This window comes from Falco rusticolus, chromosome 1 (genome assembly GCF_015220075.1).
Source record: "Falco rusticolus isolate bFalRus1 chromosome 1, bFalRus1.pri, whole genome shotgun sequence".
NCBI classification, from domain to species: Eukaryota; Metazoa; Chordata; class Aves; order Falconiformes; family Falconidae; genus Falco; species Falco rusticolus.
In genome coordinates, this window is record NC_051187.1 from 14,840,970 (window position 1) to 14,858,435 (window position 17,466).

Genomic DNA, 17,466 nt, shown 5'->3' on the forward strand with positions numbered 1-17,466 from the left:
CTTCACGGTTTTCTTGGGTTTTTGTTTTGTTTAGGGTTTTTTTTTTTTTTTTTTTAAACAAAGCAGAACAAAGGCACTTACTGTTATCATGCTTGTGTCCTGGATAGATAATTCTGAACACATAGTCTATAGAAGTGTCTTCAGCGGGCATTTCCTCTAGGTCCACTGATTTGTTGCTGTTTCGTTTTCGAAGCTTTGGAAATACCTTACCCTAGAGAAAATAATGATTTCATACATTCAACTGTAAATGACTAACAGAGCACAACAAACTAAGTACTTCAGACATTTGACATCTTGCATCTTAAAACTAAAAACTTTCAATGTTAGGAGGAGGTGAGGGAGAAAACAAGAGAATCATATGGTGGTTTAGGGGTACTTAAATTTTCTGTGTACTTAAAACATAGCTTTTTCTTGTAATCCATGGGAGTTGGGCACCAGCTTCTTCAATAATCCAAGCCTCTGACAGCAAGTACATCCCAGTCCATTTGAGTCTCAGTCCCTAACATTTGGTTTCATATTTTGATACAATAGCAGATTCCAGTTCATTGCTCAATCAGGTAATAAAGGTATGCACAGTTTTTATAGACTATCTGTATAAGAATCAAATTGGACTAAACAGAGTTATTTTGCCTCCCACTTTAGTATAAAGCAACTGGAAATCAATGCCCAAAATCTGTGGAGCTGGATGCTGGTTGAACAAAGACATTAAGACCAGCCCTACCTACTACAAGTAGCTCTCAGAAAAGGCAGTACCTTGCCCTGTTGCGACCAAAGTGGTGGTTCCAGCTGGCCACGAGGCAGAAGGCCATTTTCCAGGCAGGAAAGAAATGCAAGGAGGTGACCTCCTTGGGGGAAGTGCAGTGGAGGTTTCTGAGTTCCATCCTGACTCACCAAGACTAATGTCCATCTGCTTTCTGCTGCAAAGAAGGACAAGGGGAGTCCACACTGTTACATCAGAACCTCTGTTTTTTGCTCTTCTAAGTAAATTTTATTTGTGATCATGCCCAAGTAGATAAATAAACCTCTGTAAGTCACAGTACAATCTAAGGATGGATGATTTCAGTCCTTTAGTCCTAAAGAATACAAGCAAACTATGACAGGCCTCATGCAGAAACATTTAAAGTGATTCTGAACACTAATATAATAAAGAAGTAAACTAAGTCTCTGGTGTATGACATAACTTGACAAAGCACACAAAATTTTGAATGGAAACAACCTAATGGATATAGCCAGAGGCTGTCAGCTTTATTCTTGTGCAGATTAGCAAGTCACATTCCCTATTAGGAATTTTTCTCATCTACCTTCACTGTCCCTAGAAATTTACCACAAATAAGGAAAATCATCCTGGGCTCTGGATACTCTCTTAAGCATAATCATCAGCATCTTTTACAACTTTCAGAAGAATAGAAGTGAATTAGGTTTTTAATTTCCTTTTCCAAAACTGAATGAATAAGGCATCTGGAGCCACGTGGGTAAAGGCTCCTGATACTGAAACAGCTTTCTCAGTGAAGAACAAACGCTGTCGCGTTTCACATCTGTCATTTAATTCCCCTTTTCCTAAGGAACTGCCTCAAAGCAGACTGGTGATGCATCCGACCAGTCAGTGAAATACTGGACAGGCGCAAAGTGTCCTGGGGAGGCTAACGGACCTGAATTAGCATTGAAATTGTCAGCCTCTACCAGCTAAGATTCTAGATTCTAAGATTCTAGACTCATCCCCGTATGTCCATAACTACTCAGAAGCATTAATGACACTAAGGGAGGAAAAGCAATCATTCAAGTGGCTCTCCTGCTTATGTATTTTAAAGCAATGTATATAAACTGTCTTCTAAAACACGTTCTTAGTTCAAAAGATCCTTTAGTCCAACTGTAACTCAAATGAGACTCCAAATAAAATTTCTAAATGTTCTTTGTCTTTGCTCTGTGACTTTGACTTAAGGCTTGTGCTAAGGAAAGCAGTGGGAAAGACATTTTGTTCCCAGTTCCTCACCCTACATTGAGCAGAATGGGCTACTGAGAACTGGATGGCAAGAGGGTGACAGAGGGTGGCTCTGAGTACATGCACTCCCTTTCTACAGGTTGATGATCTCACCATAGACATGGCTGGCAGACCTGCTTTTTTTTCCCTCCCTCTCCTTTTTTGTAATGGTGGAGGCCCATGCTTATAAAGCCAAAGCTTCTATGTTTCATACCTGCTGCTGACAGTTCCCTGTAAGTGCTGTTCTGCACAGATGCTCAGAAAAAACAGCACACAGAAAAAACAAAGAACATAGAAAGCAACTGAAAACTGGAGCGGTGTTAGGCAGAGTTCTTACCAGGCCTTTTAGTGACAAAATCAGAAGAAGAAATACAGCGTGCCTCCTTTTGCAATAAACCCAGAAGAAGAAATACAGCGTGCCTCCTTTTGCAATAAACCCTAACAGGCACCACATAAAACGGCAGCAGCACTGGCAGCATTAACATTCACCTGGCAGAAAGGGGCTTTGGGAATGCCCCCGTGAGAAGAAGGTTTATGCTTACGTTGCTGATGGCAGTGAATGCAGACAATCTGGCTGAGTGGTACTATTAATGCGTAGTCCCAGTAAACACTAGTAGGGAAGGAAAAAGTGCAGGAAACATTATTTTTATTTCCATATTCAGAAGTGCTTGCAGTTCCAGGTACCCAATAAAGAGACTCTGCTAAGTTAATAACTGCTTGTTAAATCTGGTCAATTAGTGTGAATTCATAGTCAAGTAAAAGGCAAAGGAGCTAGCTGTCCACAGTGGATATATCTGGCACCAGCCTTTCCACAACTTCCCTTTCCCTCTTCACCTCCCCTTCCTCCCCACTGCTCCATACCAGATTACAACAATGCTCTAGCTAAGATTAAAATGCCTGGGGCACAGACTCTGTAACGGTCTTGTAGCTGGGTTTCAGGACAGCTGGGTTCAGTTCTGTCTTGCACATGTGATTTATGGGCAGCAGCATGTAAATCCGTTGGGGCTCAAGCTTGCAGATGAAACACTGAAATTGGCTCCAAACCCTTCTGAGAACAACCTCCACAGAGTTTAGCAATAACAGTAAGGGTAGAGGGTTTCATTAATGTTCTGTTATAGAACACACATGAAAATTCAGGAAAACAATGGTGTGGATTAAGCGTTTGAGACGTACCTGCCTGGTTCAAGACTTTACCTGTCTTTCTACTGAAGCAGAATGCCAAATTAGATTAATAACTGATCTAACGAAAGACAATTGATGTTGCAGGTCTCTCTTTTTGAGGCGGAAATCAGCCATGTTTGCTAAGTGATTTGTGACCCTTGGAAGGGAGGCACTAGAATTTTAATGATGAAAGGCAGCGTTGAGCCTTTTCTCCTGAACACCTGGAAAAGCAGGCTTTTGTTTTCCTTTCAAAAAGGCCTTATATCCAAGCAATTGCAGGACCTTTGGAAAGTTGCTTAGTCTGTGGCAAAACAGGAACAGAACTCAGGCTGTCTGACACCTCAACTTATGTACTATTCAGAAGCCCTTCAGTTAAATCAGTCTTGTTACATTTATGACATTGTGCCAAGTATACAAGAAATAAACACTGTGAATGCTTCTGATCTTTTCCTGGATGCGATGACTACCTTTTCTCCAGCTCTGAGTCTCCAAGGGTTCCATTCATCAGCTGATTTGGAGTCCATTTTAATGTCAAACTATCTGCTGACTGATGAAGGGACAGATACCCAGGAATTGCCTCCAAGTCATCTTTCTGTTCACAAAAGCAACAAACAGACAGTCTAGGTGACTCAAATGCACAACTGTAATTGTCATGCTCCAGTCTTCCTATGCCGCACAAGTTCGAGAGCAGGGTATTATCTAGGAACTGCTGAGGGAAACCTTAAGACCAAAAGTACTGCTATCAGAAAGAGGGGGAAAAGCACAGTACAGTCACTGGGTTTATGAAATACAGTCCAGTACATTTGTTCCTACCTATAGGCCCACTTCACAGTTCACATTGGTCAGGCAGTGAAAGCATTTGTCATGTCTTAATCTACCTCAGCTTTCTCCTGAACACCTGGAAAAGCAGGCTTTTGTTTTCCTTTTGAAAAGGCCTTATATCCAAGCACATTGCAGGACCTTTGGAAAGTTGCTTAGTCTGTGGCAAAACAGGAACAGAACTCAGGCTGTCTGACACCTCAACTTACGTACTATTCAGAAGCCCTTCAGTTAAATCAGTCTTGTTACATTTATGACATTGTGCCAAGTGGGAAGGCAGCACTGTCCTGAGAACAAGACAACAAGCGAGTACTTGACAAGCCCAAGTTATATTCTTACCTATACTACTGACTTCTCAAGGCACAGCCAGGCATCAGCAGCATGTATTGGCCCAAAACTCAAGTTACTCACCGGCTGGACTAAGACATTGTTTTTCCCATACAAAAGGTGTGTTCGGGAATTCTGGTGCAAAGACTCCACGTACTCTCTTGCTGAGGCAGCAAAGCGATCTTCTGACGTGCTTCCGCTTGAATGTCGTTTCCGGATCTAGCACACACACAAACACAATGAAGGTAGATCAGGCAGGACAGGAATGACTGTACTGGCAGGCCAATAAAACAGAAACAGTTCCATTTAGACCAATCTCTGTGGAGTAGAACTTCTGCAGCCAGAATACCTTGCAGAGAAATGACCTGCACTCTTACTCACCCCTGACGAAGGCAACTTGTGAACTAGCTGGTCAGATCACAAGTGTCAAAAGCCACAGAATTTAGTCCTGAATCTCAAACTTTTTTACATACAGATAAAGAGGACATTTGGGTCCATCTTTCTGTGATAAAGGCTTCATTACAGAAGAGAAAAGAAAGGTTGTTCTAGATTCAAGATCTCTCCCTCCTGGGGTTCTTTTTATTATTGATCCATGCCTTAACTCAGAAATAGCTACACAGTAAATACCTACTCCCAGGGCTGGGCGCTTTGAAGGAGAGTCTTGACGGCCATGTACTCCATGAATCCGGTGTCGTTGAACGAGCTCATCTGCTGAAGGGTCTGTCCAATAGTGATCTGCTGTTTTTAGCTTGGTGTACTCCAGAGCACAGGGTCCAACTAAGAAAACAGCCCAAGAGAGAAAACTTCTGAGTCACTTCAAAAACATATTTAGTCTTACCCTGCTGGCCAAGTACTGAATATCAATGATCACTTAATGATCCTACAGCATCAACGCATAATATAGACAATAAATATACAATAACATATCAGGTCCTATTATCTAAGGCTGTATAACAACATTTCTGTAGGACACGTTCCTGTCATAGCAGCATTAGTAGTTACCATCTGCTAGCAAGCATCTAGTAAAAAGCTATTCCCATTCTGTTCTCTGATCCAGCTAATAATTAACAATAAAAACAGATGAGCAGTCTCTACTGGTCTCATAAGCAACAAAACAACATCTTCTACGCTGCTCTGTTATGAATAGTTAAACTACATGGTAGAGATAAAGATCACCTTTTGCAACACTATCATAATACAAAATGTTTTAAGAAACAATTTATTTTCTTCAGCATAAGAAGAAACAACTTTGCAAGAACTCACCTAGAAGAGAAGCCAGTATTGGGCCACAAACGGGATCTGCCAGTAAAGCTTCTTTTTCGTAATATTTACTAGGAATAAAAGGCCAGAGCCCAGTTAAAAACACCGGTTGTTATTTTTAAAAGCTTTTATGCCTCCTAGTAGCATGAGTCTATTGACTTTAAAAATATCACATTACTGTTTACCAGAAAGTATGCCAAAGGAAGCAGAAGAGATAAGGGAAGAGAAGCTAGCCAGGCTGCTATTAACCTGACAATTCCTTCAGCATTTGTTGTGGCCACCCAGTAGTCCAGTGGGAGTCGACTGTGTATGCGGGGGAAGTGTGACTACTGAAGTCACATTCCCAGTCAGACTTCTTACTTAATAGAAACTGAGGCCAAACACTCATTTCAAAAGCAAATTCAGACAATTAAATTACTTATATAAAAGGGAAGATTAAAGACTTTAGGGTTCCAAGTTTTACCAAGGCTGAAAATGGGATCTAGGCTGTACATCCGTAGTGCTGTGCATGTGCTGAAGCAGAACACATTTTCAAAGCTTTGGTTTAGTTATATTCTAACACAAAAATTCCAGCAAAAGAATTTTGCCATGATTATTAAATACACCCTTTCACACAATGGGCCAATAAGAAAACTGTCATGTAAACAGACAGGACCAAAGGGATCCAAACCACATGTATTTCCTGAATCTGACAGGCAGAGGAAAAGCAGTTGCTAGGATTACCTAGAAATCACTGATGTGTGCATCTCCACCAAAAATTCTAATGCAGCTTGACTGGCTCATCTACTCATCTCATAAAGAAGAAACATTGTGTTGGGTTTGCAGGTAAAGAAGGCTTTTACAACGTGGTATGTCCTAAACTACTTTTAAAGATCATTAAAACATATCATAAGAAAGCTCCGGAGAAATTAATTTAGTCTAATTTGGACATTTGCTATAGAATTAGATCATTTCTTAAACTGTATCAATAACATTGACCAGATCTCCATGAAGCATAAAAGGAGCCTAGAACAGCCAGTTCAATAAAACTACACTCCAGACTTCTATATTTAGCAAGATGACCACCACCCCTACTTTGGATCCATATTCTGCCCTTGATCAGCTGTGTAATCTCAGGCAAGTCACTTCCTCTCAGATGCTCATTCTGCCTCATCTATTTTTGAACTGAGTTCTTGAGAGGCAGGAGCTTGCCTTTTGCTAAATGTGTTTACCCAGTATATTTGATTTGGGGCTTTGGGCACTAATGCAATATGGAGACAAACAATAACACTCTGAGCAATTTTGTCAGTTTTCCACGGAGACCAAGAGATCCACACATTCTTAAACATCTCTTCCATCTGTGAGGAATAATCTTGAAACACTGTAAAGAACAATGAACTACTACAAATAGCAGCTCTCTCAATGACCCCAAAGTCTTCCCATCACAGCAGGCAAAGCTGACTTATAAAAATCACATAGCCAAAAAATCAAAACACTCAAATTTCTTGAACTGTCACTATCCTCTGCTGTCTCTTCCACTAGGTGGGGCTCAAACTCTAAAGCACCTTCCCTTCCTCAAGAACAGAAGAACTGAAGGACTTCAACACGGAGCATTTGAGCAGTAATGTCACTAAAATGCATGAGAACAAGCCTTCTGAACAGGTCAATTTTATTCACTAAGTCAGGTTCTCAAAACCACACACCGGCAATAAGGGCCTGATCCTAACTCATTTGAATGGATGGAGAAGGCAGTATGGTGAACATCTACAATACACAGTTAACGGAACAACTGATATGGAACTCTCCTGACATGTCTCCAGGTGAATTATGTGGGGACAAAAATTAAGAAGCCCTTGTATCCACGTATCAGCAGACATACTGATACACTGGACTAAAATGCTTTCATTAACTGTGTCTCTGGGACACAGCCAAACCCCCCACCACCTTCCATCCCCTTGCTTTCTCCTGCAAGCAGCTCTTAAAACAAACTGGCACTTAGATATCCCAGAGCAACAGTTATGTTTGAACAGCACAAAGACCTTTCTTCCATTCTCTTTCTTTTTAGTGGCAAGATAGATCATGAAAATAAAGCTGTTGACAAAGAAAACAGTAATGCAAACTTGGAAAATACTGTGAAAATAAGTTCCTCTGTGCTAGCTCTCTTCCTTGTTCCAACGCATAGGCTCTGGAAGCCAAGACTGTGTCCCCCCAGTGCATAATTATGAGAGCACCACTGTGAACAAACTGCAGTGGCAGTGGGTACAGACATACCTTTCTGGGACCACATCAAGCTTTAGGGTTCCTACCTTTCTCTTCTTATGGGTAATTGGCCCCAGTGTGCCCCATAATTCTTCTTTATCAGTTATGGGCGGGTAGGAAGAGTAAGAGTTAAGAACCACCTCTTAGGAAACAAAGCTAATGCTGGACAGTAGGAAGCAATGACAGAATAGAGGACTTGTCTTTTCCTCTTAAAGAGTCCCTGTGGATTACATCCATAAAGCATGGAGGGTCTTCTCCACTTTTGCAAGGAAAGATTCACTTTACACAAAGTTTGGCTTTTCTAAAAAGGAAATATGATTCAAAGAACCTGTTTTCACAGCCCTAAGGATCTATGTCATTAACTCCTCCTGTTCTAAACTCATTTCCCCTTCTTTCACCTACAAAGGGCATTTTCCTCCGTGACATGCTGAAGCTTGAAAGGATTATTTTCAAGCAATGTAAGTGAATTAAGCACTCCTGGCCTATTAGAAGACATTTCTATTCTGTTAAGATCTAGGTCCCATTAGAATGTAGGCACCTAATATACTTCAAGTTAGTTTTTTAGCTGATTTCTGGAAAGCTGTATGGCTGTTAGCATTTTTTTTGTAGGTCTGAAACACTGACAATGTTTCAAAACAAAAGTACATTTTTTTTCTAAATGCCTGTGCAACTGCTTTTCCTCTTACCAGAACTCCGCACCACAGAAGTCTGAGGAAGACTTTTGATGAAATTCCTTGTTACAGATAGCTGAACACATCAGTCAAACATCCCTGTGCTTCTGATTCCTTCCTTACCTGCAGTTATCGACAATATACTGCACAATCTTGTCGAGCACTTTCTCAATCAACGCTGTCCGAACCCATATGTGTTTGATGGCCTGAGGTGTCAGGACAGGGGGTTTGCCTGTGGTTGATCCCTGCCTCTTGAGGGGTTCCTGCCCATTTGGCTGATTTTTCCTGAAAAAGAAGATGAAGTAAAAGTAGTCAGAATTCAGACTCTTTTTCTCAAAGGAAGGCCTCCAGTGAAAGACTGCGTGGAGAGGTGTTGGAATCCACAGCACGTATCTGACAAATGTGTATCTGTACACTAGCTGTCTACGTTACTACCTTACAACTACAATGAGTTAGTACTCACTACCACTGGGGTGTGGAGTTTTAGTCAGTCCATCATCAGGAGTTTTCTGAAAATCAAGGCTCTAATGATTTAAATGCCTCAGTTCCGAGTTATGAATAGGAGAAGTCTGTAAAGATTATCTAATTCACAGAGACATGCTAAACAAGCTCTAAAAAAAGCCCCCAGCAGGCCTGTATTGGGTATCTTGGGCTAGGCAGTCACCTGCCAAAAAAACCTTTTCTGCTTCTGGAGCTTTACAAAAAACCCAACATTTGAACTCCTCCCAAACTCCCACATACTAGGCTGAAACGAATAGGCTGTAAATCTGTTGCAGACCATATATGCCAAAAGAACGAAAAAACAACAAAATGCAAAATGCAGCAGAATGTAAGTAGCACCTGAGGAACAGAGGTTTGCTTCTTAACAAACAAAGCTTCACAGTTAGTTGGGAGAGCCACAGGAAGGATAGTAAAAAGACTCGTTTCCCAGCTTTGTCTGGTGCCTTCACGCTGAAGCTAGCCATGAGCCCAGGGAGGCACACAGCTGTTTCAGCACCAGGTATTCCCACCGAGACCAGAAGCATGGAGTAGGATTTGAGAGAACACAGGCAGAGCTTTGCCATGCCATCATCAGGCAATCCTTGCACACAGGCCCATCTTTTCGTTCTCTCTGTAAAACACCATATATAGCTACAGCACAGTCTGTGCTAGCGCCTTGGCAGTGAGATCCTATCTGCTACCACCTACAGAATGCCAACAAGACAACCAAGAGATAAGTGACATCGAACTGAGAAACTAGGACTATAGCAAATGAGCATCCAAAGCCAGCTGGGAGCTTGCTTACAGCCAAGACCCCCTGCTTGTTCCTACAGCATAAGCCAGCACAGCAACAGGTCCACCTCAGAAATGAGGAGCTTAATGCTGCCTTTTAGTGGCAGGATGGCGAGCTGGTTATACAAAGCAGAATCACTTCCCGAGTGCAGCTGTAAACAAGAATGTGGGGGCTGCTCAGCACGGTGGTCTCTGAACCATGTGGGAAGTTGTCATTCCTCTCTGTGGAGTTATCTGCTGCCCAGAAAATCTACTTGACCCCAGTCCAATGAGGAATAGTGGCACGCTGTGTGCCAGGCACACTGTGGGAAGGTGTTTTGCTGCATGAACAGGATGGTATTTTTCTGTGTAGATCCCAGTACACCATGCTTCCTGCCATGCCACTGCATAGCTTCACGTGGTTGGAGCTGCAATTTGCATTGTGCCAAGGAGCAGTTTTGTGCCTTCTCAGCACAACACACGTGCCCTTTACCCATGCTGGGTGTCCCGCCACAGTGAGCATCCACTGAGTACTTGTGTCCAAAATACATTTTCATTCTGGTAACAGTGCTCCCTCCATTTCTCCAGTGGCACTCACAAATTATCACTTGTCACCATTGAGATAATTAATGGCCTGTACAGGTTTGGAACCAGAGACTGATTTTGAAGCTGGACATGCTGCCTAGGACTTTCAGTTTCTAAAAGGTGATCCACAAAAAGGAAAGCAGGTTTGTTCTCTCCATTTCTTTACTGCTGCCTAGCAAAGTAGCTGAAACTTGAATTTGTGTTGCCTTCCTCCCTCCCTGCTAGCTTTGCCTGCAGAACAAGTTATGCAAGACGACGACACTGCTCCATGTTGAACACCTAACATACAGAATTGTGCATTGTGACTTGTTGCTGCAAGGTGGTACCAGCCACACAGAGTCTCCTGTGACAGCACTGGTGGGGCACTGCCCCAAATCCGCTCTCCCTAAAATACATACTGCAACTAAGCCACATGTCCATAGCCTAGCTGGTAGTGAAGCTGTGCCTCTGCCACAGCATGGGATGACATCCTGTGATGGGTCCACATTCCTGCATCGGGTAATATGATGCAGTTGCAGGAGAAAGGTGAACTCTAAAGCTGAGCACTGGGAGAGCTTCCTACTTCTGCACAGTACTGCAGGTTTGCCTTGGCTCTCCATACGCTGTATAGGGCTGACAGGGGAAGAATAATCCTCTTAATCCCTTTCCCAGAAAATTTTCCCCTTAAAATAGCAGAAAAAAAGGGTTCATTTTTGTCCTAAAGAGGAGAGAAACCCTTACGTCTTCAACAATCTGCAACAGAAAATCCACGTTCTCAAATTATCCTGTTCTTTGACAGCACTCAGGTCCCCTTTCAGGAAAGTGTTTGATGACAGAGTAAAGTATGTTAGTTCGGTGCTGTTTTGAGTGAGATCTGTAATTCCTCTCTGCATTTACACAGTGCCTAGTCCTCCATTAGGCCATGACAACACCTCTACAAGGCAAGACACATGCAGTCACAGTCACAGGTCAAGAAATAGACGACACCACTGACATCAGAGGAATTCAAATGTGCTTAATTTCATCCTAAACAAGGTCCTTCTTAAGCCTCAGGAGCAATTACACTGCTACAACATTCTGTCTCATCTCATATGTTCAACGAAGCAAGTCCACCCCCTGCAGTATTTCCTAATAGAATCTCTCTGCTGTGCGTATTTTCTACAGGACTTAAAACTTGTGGTTGTTAAATAGCTGAAAAACACACAAAATTTCTCCAAGAGAAACCACAGAATTTAAGTTCATTTGCTCCTTCCTGTTAGAAGACACAGCCAAAGGTCTCTGGTGGTTAGAGCAGGGCTCATGTGGGCTCTTAACTGAGGAGAAAGGCTGGTGAATTTTCAGTAGAAAACATCCTTCTTCCCAACATTTAAAACACTAAAATTAATAAAATCTCAGTCTATATCAGTAGGCACACAATTAAAAATTATACGAAAAATAGGTACATACCTGTTTAAAAACTACATAACAAGAAGCTACATATTAAGTCTGATAATTAGAAGTCTAATAATGATAAATGCCAGAAAATTACACAGGAATCTAAGTATAAGTGATAATTTAAACAATATTAAGACTTCAAAGCAACACAATTCACAAAGCAAGTTGATCAAGAGGCTAAAAGCTCCTACAATGGACAAAGAGCTCTTAAGGTTCAGCAGCACCACTGCACTACTGCTATGAACGAGAAAAAATACTCCTGTCCTGAGTTTACAAGACGAGACACTCATCCCACAGGCTCACACACTGTGATTCAGTCAGCAGAACCACATGGAAAATTTTAATTGTACCACTCACCACTAGCAAGAAGTTTAGACTTTCAGCAGACTCAGATGCTTGACTCCAGCACAAATTCAGTTGTGTTCAAGTTCAGTGTGTACTTAATTTCTTTCCTATAATCAGTCTCTCACTGCTGACCACCTCTTCTTTAGTTCATCCTTCCTCCTATCATTCTTTGCCTCCACTGACTTAACTATTTCTACCATAATACCCACAAATCTTCTGTTACTGGTTTGGCAACAAGCACACCAGAACAGATTTTCCAGTAAATCTGTTCTTCAGTTCCTCTTGCCACCCACATCCCTTCCCACCAACAGTCCAAACTGGTCCACTGTACCCTGACTATGAGCACTCTCTAAAATCACCAGTTATTATTCACTTCTGTTGTTTTGTGTGGGCTGGACGTGCTGATCCACTACACTGAGAAGCCAAATGGAACAGCAAAGACCTAATTCCCAACCTCTGTTCCTTTGCTAGCCATCAGCTTGATCTAACAAAAACATATGCCTTACGGTTGTGGACACTAAAGAGACAAAGCTTTAACAAACATGGCCAAGATAGACCCCTTTGCATTTACCAAGCAGTCTCTGTATCCTCTCCATGCTGCGCACACATCATATGAATTCTGCTGATAAAATGACCTCAGCCTCACCTGCTTTCTACCTGCTGCTGCAGCTCCTGCACTTCCTTGCATATGTCTCCAGCTACTGCATACGTCTTGCCAACTTTGGTGAACAGGGCAGCCACCTTGTCAGTCCGTAGGAAGCCAGCAGCCCTGCGCTTCAGCATGTGCAGGAGACAGGCTTCCACAACACCTGCAAGAAGGGGAAGGAGATAAAGTTTGGGTACTGCTGTCCTTCAAGTCTTTCGTGAATGCCATCTGCTAACACCCACTGATCAGGTTTGGAGTTAAGAGAACAGACTGGGGAGGGGAGAAGAGACAGACAGAAAGGCAGACTAGATCTCAAGATCAGATGATGCAAGCACGTATGTCATCTGCAACAAAAAACACTTTGTAAGTTACAGATAAAGTCAGCACATAAATGAACGAAAGGACTGAAACACCTCCCAGTATTTTCCCCCATTTTACGCATGTCACTGTGAAAAAATTCCCAGTTCTACTGAAATTTAGGCCAAAGGCAAAGCTTCTTCTCAACTACTCATGGCACAAGCAGGTCCCCCAACTCAAGATATAACGAGCTAGAAATCTGCTTTCACCAATGATCTGTTTCGAGCAGAGGCTCCTATTTATCTTTCTGAGTTGCTGTATCCATTTCTCCCACTTGTACTTCTCCACGTGGCCTGGTGTTTGCAATGAAAAGAACTAACTGGAGATCATACTTCCCTGTTACTTGTTACTCATTTTTAAAATCATGTTGTAGGAATTGTAGCAGTGGCCTGCAAAGAATGATACTGGCAAGAAGGCACCTCATGTAAGTTATATGGAGATAGGGTTCAAACCTGAACTGATCTCTGAATGCAGAATGTGAGAAATTGCTGTATTTAACCAACTACTGGCATGCAGCTGATTGCTGTGTATCACTTATTCTGTGTAGTGACCATAGAGCCCTCATTACCATAGGATCTTGATTAGCAAAAGTAGGGTAGAATAAATAAAGCTTTTATTTCTTATTATTAAAATACTAACTCTTCATGTCCCAAATGGAAGTGCGATACTTTCATTATGCCACCTCTTACTGGAAATAGATATGAAAATAATAAAAAAAGTCTACCAACCCCCCCCCCCCTCAACTCCCTTATGTATTTCATTCTCCTCTGGCAAAGGGAAGACTACAAAAAAGCATGACACACATGCAAACACTACTGTCCCATTGGTTAACATGATTGGGAAGGAACTCAGACGCAATGAAACTACGATATACATGGAAACTTACAGGACAGACAAGGCTATGTATCAGGAAAGTCAAAGCCACTTTTATTACGTGTTTCACTCTTTAAAATGGCATATTCAAGACAAAACCACAAACTGCTCCTAGAGTACTGCTGCCTGCAGATCTCGCATTACATGGTGACTAAAACAAAACTTAGAGAAAGGAGGAGGCTGGGTGAGGAGAGATGTACAGGAGTCAAAGCCAGAGCTACACTTTTTTCAGAGCACATATAAACCCACAAGCATCAGAGTCCAGGTCACAGCTGAGCTGGTTTTTTTTTTGGGGGGGGGGTGTGTTTGTGTAATGTTTTGGTTTAATATTCCTGAACTCTGAAACAAGTCTCAACTTGTTCTCATTGAACTTTTGCATTGGCTGGCTGAGAAGAGACACTTGGTTGTTTTACTGTGTTGATAGAAGGGAACATGTATCAAACTGCAGCACGATGGCTGGCTGGAAACAGACTCTGCTGGGAAGTGGTACAATGACGATGCCCTCCACTCACCCAGATTATGGGAAAGACATTTCTTTCTGGGGAAACCACGGGAGATAGGAGACTTCTAACTTCAGCCCACTCAATCCTCCCTCTCTTCCTTCACATTAGGAACAAATGGATTAATAACGGTGAACTTAAACATCAGCACCAGATATGGCAGTTCACTCTCCACTGACAAGTGGTCCACAGCTTGCAGCTGCTTCAGGCTCTCTGCATATTCACACTGTTTTCAGTTACACCCGGTTTGTCACCTCAAGCACAACCCAAATTGCTAGGCCCATAATGAGCTTCCACCACCACTCAGACTCTCTGATTTGAAATACTTAACACACCTTATTCAAGTTATGTTGTGCGCACCCATGTTCCAGCCTAGAAAATTCTCTAAGTGTCAGGGGCAAGCTTATAGAATAATGACTTGTTCAAGTCTTTGCATCAGTAACCAAAATCTCCAGGGTAAGATGCCCATGTAGCTAGTGACCACGCATCTTGGTGTAGTAGGATGTACAACCTGGAGAAGCAGCAGCCATTGTCTGCAACTCTGACGTCACTTGGTTAGGAGCTAGAGAACAAAGTCACAGACCTCAGGAAAAGACAACATCACCTGCGACCAGTATGAAGTTACTCTGCAGTCACAGGTACTGAAGATGAACCAGCTGTTAGGACACTTGCTGGACTAAAATCATAGAGGCTGGTGGAAAACAGATAGGAAACTGAACAATTATGCTAGGGAAGATTAACCCCTCTCAAAGCACTGGAGAGCACTACAAGACCAAAAAGTCATAAAACCTGGTAAGATAGGCTTACCTTCCAACAGAGCCTATCATCTAGCTTTGGACAGAAAGATTAAAAGGCTTATGAACCAAGAAGAAAATGTAATAAATACTCCTACAGCCTGCGAGGGAATAGAGATGCAGCCAGACCTACAACTACAACAGATCCGCCTGTGAGGTTCATTTTGCAAACCTTACTATAACATGCTCTGATGGTCACCAGTGAAAGACCGCATTGCATTTCTGCCTTGCGAGACTGTGTACCAGAAATGTAACCAGAGCTCATTTAAATTGCTGCGGGTAAAAGAAACAAGATAAATACAAATAAAAAACAAAATAAAAAACAATCCTTCCCTGTCTATCAGCTTTTAAATTGAGACTGCAAATGACTCATCCAGTCAACACTGTCCATAAAAAGGTATGAAGAAGAACAGACCGATTAATTCATAGGGAGGGAAAAAACCCCAACTTTATCTGCAAGGTGTGTGCTCAATGACACCCACGCAGGCAGCCAGCCCTTACAAGAGGGTGTGAGTTCAGCATCTCAGCGATGCTCTCCTGTGTTTAATGACAGCAGGCAGTCCTGTGGTAAATTGCAGTTAGAACTGCCACATTAAATTTTCGTTATGAGTAACAAATGGTACTCCATCTGGCTCTGATACACACTGCATCTCTCCCAAGATTCGGCAGCATTTTGTAGCGCTTTAAGCCCGATATTGTCAGGTGCTGAGCATTTGCCAAAGACTGCCCCTCCTTACTGTACTTAATGGCCTTCAAATTCCGTAATACCTGAAAGCTTGAGTCTGAAAAAGACCTATCCTCAGTGCTCAGTCCCTGAAAACTAACCTGAATCCCAGGCAAGACTGAACAGCACACAGAAACACCTCCTGCATTTAGCTAGCCTAGAAGCTATGGCAGTCAGGGGATCACAGGATGAGTGAAGAGTGTTAACAAAAACGTCACTGTCATCTCCAGCACTGCTACCCTACTTCTTTGTTTTGCAAGACTGAAGAACAACCTGCTAAATGAACAAAAAAGTTAAAAGAAGCATTATGAGGTATTAATACAACTTCACATTTTGTGTCTTACCACACTGGAAAAAGAAAACTCTAATTGGCTTCCTGCTATCACTCACTACACAAATTAACCTAATGTGTGTTCAGAAAGCACAACCATTTGCTCTGAGAATGCAGAAAACAGCACTATAAAAATAAATTGGAAATGCGCTGTGGGATAACCATGCCACTATTTTGCTTTCAACTGTGAAGCAGATATGTTTTTAAGCTAAGTAACATTGGATAAAATCTGACAGAAGATAAAATTTACATGGAAAGACCTAATTTCCCTATGAGACAGCCAGTGGAATTAAATACTGATGGCCTGGGGATTTGGGATTGTTAATTTTTAACAGTTTTTATCAAGATACAACTAACCTGAGTTAGCAAAGCCAAGTCCTCTAATTGTATACCCTGAATTAATTCTCTGTAAAATAGAGAAGTCCATGTTCTCTCTTCTCCTCCTTCCTAGTCCTAAATTTATTCAGACTGCAAATTCTTCAGAATAAATTTGACATATTCCCTTATTGCACAAATGAGAACCACCACAACCAAAACTCCAATTTAAACTTAAAATTAAACAAGAAACATGTACTATCTTAACAGTACCTCTTCAAGCTGCCTAATCTGAAACATGTCATGTAAAAGCCGTTGGCAAGCATGCCAACGGCCAGGATCATGATGCACTGTGCTGTGACCAGCTTCTTCCAGCACTCAAACAACAGGGACAATTCAAGTAAATACAGAAAACCCTACACATAGCCATTCTCCAATAAATGTATCTTGGGAGACTGGCAAGCCCTGTGAAAAGCCTTACAGCTGGTATAAATGAAATAGCACATCTCATGTTCTTACTGATAATGAAGGACTTGTTTTTTTCTGTTGTTGCTAGGTTGTTTTTGGGGTTTTTTTTGGGTTTTTTTGGTTTTTTTTTTAGTAAATAAGAACATTCAAGCTTTCACACTATTCAGCTGATGTCTTCAGCATGAACGCTCATGCTATGCAAATCCTCACCCTCTTCTGTTTCCAGGGCAAATGGACAAAGTTGCTACTGTGTTAGAAAAAAGAAATACTGGCCTGTCCATGTTATTTCCATGTCACTGTAACCCAAATAAAGCTATAAAGCTTAACAGAGAGGTACAACAAGGTATTCTAACACTTTTACACCCACTATCTCTCTGAAAAAAAAATTAGTGTGATTCACTTTTCTTTGT

At 41.8% G+C, this 17,466-nt stretch overlaps 1 protein-coding gene across 6 annotated transcripts in view; it reads right to left on the minus strand.

Annotated features, from left to right (window-relative positions):
* Nucleotides 1–17,466, minus strand: part of SGSM2 (small G protein signaling modulator 2) — a 62,973-nt gene that overhangs the window by 20,979 nt on the left and 24,528 nt on the right. For 4 of the 6 annotated variants that reach the window (XM_037411413.1, XM_037411398.1, XM_037411405.1 and 1 more), the window contains exons 3-11: nt 12,695–12,857; nt 8,578–8,739; nt 5,549–5,616; nt 4,917–5,062; nt 4,370–4,504; nt 3,607–3,731; nt 2,521–2,588; nt 754–917; nt 82–211 (exon numbers count right to left, since the gene is read on the minus strand). In XM_037411413.1, coding sequence (XP_037267310.1) covers nt 82–211; nt 754–917; nt 2,521–2,588; nt 3,607–3,731; nt 4,370–4,504; nt 4,917–5,062; nt 5,549–5,616; nt 8,578–8,739; nt 12,695–12,857 — 1,161 coding nt within the window. The remainder of the gene's footprint in view (nt 1–81; nt 212–753; nt 918–2,520; nt 2,589–3,606; nt 3,732–4,369; nt 4,505–4,916; nt 5,063–5,548; nt 5,617–8,577; nt 8,740–12,694; nt 12,858–17,466) is intronic. The other 2 variants (XM_037411422.1, XM_037411389.1) reach the window with 1 other exon arrangement.